Below are 5932 nucleotides of genomic sequence, written 5' to 3' on the forward strand. Positions count from 1 at the left end.
CTTGAAGCAATGGGTGAGTTATTCACTCCCAGAGGCAGTAATGGATGTTGTAGATGCCAACTTGGTAACACCATTGGATAATCACTTACAGAAGAAGCTTGATGTTGTTGCATCAATCATGAAAGTTGCATTAGATTGCTGTGCTGAATCTCCGGCAAGAAGGACAAACATGAAAGATGTTGCAGGGATGCTACAAAAGATCAAGATTCAACTTCTTGCACGCTGAGCATGTTCTCTGAATCTCTTTTTCCAAATTGATTGCTTGTTTGTTTTATGGAAAGATATTGCTTTTTTTTGTTTTGTTTTAGCACTTGATTTGTGCATGATTCTGTTTTCAGAAATGCTAGTTGGTTGCAATATATGTCACTGTTTCCTCTTAATATAAGTGCTGCAAAATGGTAGAACAAGTAAATTGAATAACTAAAACCAAATTGATCCTCTTGAAAATCTTGAAGCAGAATGATCTTTTTGTAAATTGTTAAGAGGAATAAACTATATGAATACAAATATACAAGTAATATAGTAAATGTTTTACATGGGAAACACTAAGAGGACATATAACATCAAGACAACAAACGAAAAGTGCAATGACAAAAAATGCTATGATCATAATGCCTCTATGATTTAAAAAAAACAGAAACAACTCGATGCATGAGATATGGAGAAGGCTCTCATCCATGGGTTGTAAATTGTAATGCAGGAAAACTACCCGACGTAAACATCAATGACTGAATCCACAACTCAAAATTGTGACCTGTAGGTCTCACAGAGGAAACTTTACCCCCACAACTTGTTTTTGTTTTCATATCTTTACCTCTTAAGTCTTGATTTCTTGATTTTCCGCTTGTTGTTGCTCATTGCCCTGCCATGTCCAAACTATATCTTTTAATGAAGGCTTTAATCCTTGATCACAAAAGTTCCTGTATTCTGCAGTGTCTCCTGATTTTTTTGTCACTTGTGCAACATGGAAAGCTGGAGTAATCTCAAATATCTCTGCATCAATTGCTAATTGCCCTTTTCTCCCTTCTTTGCTTCCTTGCATTTTCACCGTCCCGTCTTTTTGTGTCATGGAATGGAAGATAACCAGCTAACAATACAAACAAAATCACCCCACATGACCAAATATCCGCCTTTTCGCCATCATACCCTCTCTTATTTATGACCTCTGGCGCGACATATGTTGACGCGATTAATTGTTGAAAGTACTTTCCCGCTGCTGATTCCCTAAGCCTCCCTTTAGCAACCTTATTGAATAATTCACCACCTCTAATTTCACGTTTGATTTGGTCAATTAGGCCAACTTTCAGGACTTTTTCTTTGTCAATTACCTTAACAGCTACATATTGTCCTGTTTTTAGGTTCCTTGCATGATAAACTTTGGCAAATGTACCTTGGCCTAACAATTTACCAATCTCATATTTATGCATCAAAATTGTCCCTTTTTTCTCTGTTTTCGCGCTCTTCATGCTCATCATCCTGCAAGAGGATAGATGATGCATCCAAGTGCGCGAAGAAATTGAAACTATGGGTGAATCATCGTGTATTCGCCTAGTGATTTCCCCTGGCTAATCATAGGGGGAAATTAGCCAGGGTTAGAGGAGGTGTGTTTGTGTTGGGAGAAATTAAATCCAATGGAATGGAGAAAAATATATGGAATTTAAAGAATTGGTAAGTTTATAAATTGGTTATATTTGGAAACTAAAGAAAGATGGTTAACTTATGATATCAAGATTTTGGGTAGTTACTATATATATAACTAATAAATAAAAATAGAAAAAGTCTATATCTATATAACAAAGGAATAAAATTAATAAAACCGATAAAAATAAATCCAGAAGAATATGCAGGATTATAATGGAACTTAGAACAATTTAATAAAAAGAAAGTACTCACACCAGAATCTCATCTAATGTATACTAATACAAAAGGAGAAACATCTATCAGATTCACAAATTATAATTATTCTAATCAAACGAACTTAGAAGAAGAGTTAGAATTAGAAGAAGAAAAAGAATTTATGAATGTAGAAATAATACAAGAAGGATATGAAGTAGATGAAGCTTTGCAAGTAGCTGAAAGAAGATATAATAATAATAATGATATAACTTTTAAATGTAAAGGATGTAAGATAGGAAATATGGGTATATTTGAGGTAGACAGACATTTTAAAACATGCGAATTTAGAACTGATAATATAGGATATAGAAAAGAATATAATAACCAAGAAAAAATAGAAAACCTTGAAACGATACTAGAAAATCTGTATGAAAGTGAAGATGAATTAGAAAGAAATTCTATAATAAGTCAAAAAGAGCTCATGGAATCTACTAGTTCAAGTGCTAGTCCATTCCAACGGACTGCCCAACAACATACAATAGACACAAGTATAGGAAATGTACCAAGAAGACAAGTCTTTAGGGTAAACCCAGATACAGTAACTGAAGAAAGCATAGAATGGACAGCATTTTAACCTGTATTCTTAAAAACTTCTTCATTAAACCCACCCCGGAGATGGCCAATAAGACGTCCTGTGATTTTTGCGAACTTTTTTAAGGCCTTAGAAACATCCTAGGAATTTACAGGTTAATCCATCGTTGTTATTAAGAAGTTAAAAGTCTAACCATATACTAAGGGTAGTTTTATACTACAAACATATTTACATACTTAACACTTAGGACATCTACAGACAGTCAGGGTTCCCGAAAGGGAAACCTCTCTCCGTCTAAGTCATGTAAGTCTTTTATGGTTCCTGTATTTTCCCTAAAAATATATGTAAATTATGTCTGTTTTAAATCATGTTTGCTTTAATTAATGTTAAGTATGTAAATATGTTTGTAGTATAAAACTATCCTTAGTATATGGTTAGACTTTTAACTTCTTAATAACAACGATGGATTAACCTGTAAATTCCTAGGATGTTTCTAAGGCCTTAAAAAAGCTTTTCCAACAGGGACAGGATAAACATATAATTACTCCACCAAATCCAGATCCAAGTGGAGACAGACTGGTACCGGACACAGAACGTATTAATACAGAACGAGACAGATCTAATTTAAGATCAAGGGAGACTACTGATAATAATACAACCAGATCACTCAGTTCAGGAGAGGAAGATTATGGAGAACATGGAGAACATGCATATTATCAAGATGCTCAAGATCCTAACGAAGATGATGATTCGGGAATGAGTTTTGATTCCGTTGCTCTGCACAACCTTGATACTTGAAGACAAAAAGGAACAAGACAAAACAAGGCAAAGACATTAAATAAAGTAGGACTAAAAGTGTGCCATGTGGGTATGCCCACATTTGTCGTGTGAGTGCTTACTTTATCACTATCCTCCAAAATAGGAAAAAACTGATAAGCACGCGTCAAGTTTTGTGTCAAAGTTTGTGTCAATAAGTGAAAATAATGCATGTGCGATGGGGCCCAAATGTGTACCCGGCATGAATTATTTGATCTTATCACCTAAAGCGTCGGCCAAGTCTAGGCCACTACTTTTTATTCCACTATCTTAGTGCGTCGACCACGTTTGGCCATTAGGATTCTTCCACGCTTTATGCTAAGTTCCCCTCAACCTCTATATAAAGACACTCCTCCACACTAAAGAAGAACAAGAAAGAAAAACTATATATATATATATATATATATATATATATATATATATATGTATTTATATCCTCTCCTATCCATTCCGTTTTATATGACACTATTTCCGATTAGAAAGTTGAATAACTCTTTCATATGTTTTATTACTGGTATTTTAAACCATATATAAGAAGTTACTTTATCTGTTTCGATTAATATAGTAGTATTTAATTGAGCACGTACGTAGTTTCAATCTTTCAGAAGAAAAACATAAACTTTTGAAACTTATAATCTTAAATCATTTCATGACATCTCGACAGCTATAAAAACATGTGTCACTAATTAAGGGATCATTTCTTCATTAGTGCATGCATGTCATCGTTTGTGCAATATTTATATTCATTGTAAAAAAAATGTGGAAATTGGTATTATCTCTTTGATAGAGGTGAATTTAGAATTTACGAATTTTGAGCTCTAAAGAAAGCAGAGTATTGAATAAGCAGATTTCTAACACAAAGACTGTTTTGAGTTAAACTATTAAATTTTATTGAATTCGTACGTAATTAGAATTCTAGTTTTGCCCCTACCTAACAAAAACAAATAATCCACCTCTCTTTAAATTTTTCCAATTCAAATTTCATGCTAGTTCAAAAATCTTTCTTACTTTTTTAAAATTTCGTATCTAATGAAATTCAAACTAAAACACATAAAATAAAATAAAACGGATGGAGTAATAAGGAGAAGAGAAGAAATAAACCAAAGATTTGGCATATGTACAACTAATTCAAACATGCATAATAATAACATAATGTTTTCATAGAGTTAATGATCAAACACACATTTAAATTATCTTCATCTTCTTTTTTTTTGAGTTTCACATTCTAACAATTAATTAGTTGTTTTTCTTTTGCTACTTGAATTACACTATCGATGTATTAAAACACACCTCAAAATTGCTTCAACCAATCATCAAATGTTCTCTTTTCCTATCTGAACTATCACCATTTGCTTAACTAGATGTGTTTTAATACTTAGATTGTGATAGTTCATATAGAAAAAAGAAAGCCGCTGACAACTAAAATATGAAACTCGAAAAAAAGGATAAATTTTGATCACTATCATATATAATAACAACACTAATAATCCCATAGCATATTTATCTCTAGCTTATTAATTACTATTATGTTCTTGTTCCCTCTTCTTTCCCCATTGTTGCAAACATAGCCTTATTCTCTTTGCTGCTGCTAAGTATTCCACACCTTGAATTGGTGTCAATATGCCCAATATCTCCTTTAGTGTCTTCATCCTCAACTCATCAACTTCTTCTAGTAAATTTGACATGTCCTCACCATGTTTATTTAAGGGCTCGATTTCATTCTCACCTGTTGCAAACATAATTAAGTAAATAAAATATATTTTCTTAAAAAAATAATTTAATTTTTAAAATAGTTTTAACTTGTTTGGATCATAATTAAGTTATTATATATTGTTTCATAATATACTATTATATTGTATTATACTGTTTTAATAAATATAACTTCTAGATAGATCGTATTATTTTTTGTCATTTCATAATTATATTATTTTTTATCATTTCATAATCTCATGCATTATCAATTTGAAGACTAAGCTTTTAGTATTACAAAGAAAAAGTAAAATATGGGATAAAATAATTTTCTTTTATAAAAAGTAAAATATGCTTGTTAAATAACAAAGACAAAATGAGGGGCGAAAAGGTAACAATGTGTTCATGATATACGCTTATAATAAGACTATAATATTTGTCGTTATTTGTTATACTTTCTTTTTTAATTTATTCCAAAAAAAATGTCATACTCCCTGATCTGGGCCACTTTACTTATCATGATTATATAATTTTTTCAAAATACTTGTCATTTTAAAAAAAAAAATAGAATTAATTATTTGTCTCCACCACTCTACATTCTTCCAATAAATGTATATATGGACAAAGATTAATATGATAAAAAAGGAAAAGTAATACTAAATTGAAATTAAAAAAATTAAAATTAAAGTTCATGCTCAATCAAACATCGTTACGTACCTCTTTCAGCGTCGTAAATTCTGGCCGCCATGGCAAACGGTTGATCAACAACATCTTCTTGCAAGCTAGCTAACCTTGAAGAAAATTTTCTCTCTTCTAAAATAATCTGTCTTTGTAACTTATCAATCATGGTAATTTGCTTACTAGAAAGCTGACCAAAGTCTCCAATTTTCATACCCTGTGTGTATGTCCATAAAATTAGTTCATAAAAATATAACTTGTGTCTAACTCAATTATATTTGGACAGGATAACGATCCTCCCCTTTATCAACTCAATCTATT

At 31.7% G+C, this 5932-nt stretch overlaps 1 protein-coding gene across 1 annotated transcript; it reads right to left on the reverse strand.

Annotated features, from left to right (window-relative positions):
• Positions 1-817: 817 nt before the first annotated feature.
• On the reverse strand, positions 818-1466 carry LOC107059271 (CBL-interacting serine/threonine-protein kinase 20-like). Its single transcript, XM_015305777.1, has 2 exons — positions 1164-1466; positions 818-1087 (listed from the first exon to the last, which is right to left on the reverse strand). Exons 1-2 carry the CDS (start codon positions 1464-1466, stop codon positions 818-820), a joined length of 573 nt encoding a protein of 190 aa, XP_015161263.1.
• Positions 1467-5932: the final 4466 nt, after the last annotated feature.

This window comes from Solanum tuberosum, unplaced genomic scaffold (genome assembly GCF_000226075.1).
Source record: "Solanum tuberosum cultivar DM 1-3 516 R44 unplaced genomic scaffold, SolTub_3.0 scf01069, whole genome shotgun sequence".
Lineage (NCBI taxonomy): Eukaryota > Viridiplantae > Streptophyta > Magnoliopsida > Solanales > Solanaceae > Solanum > Solanum tuberosum.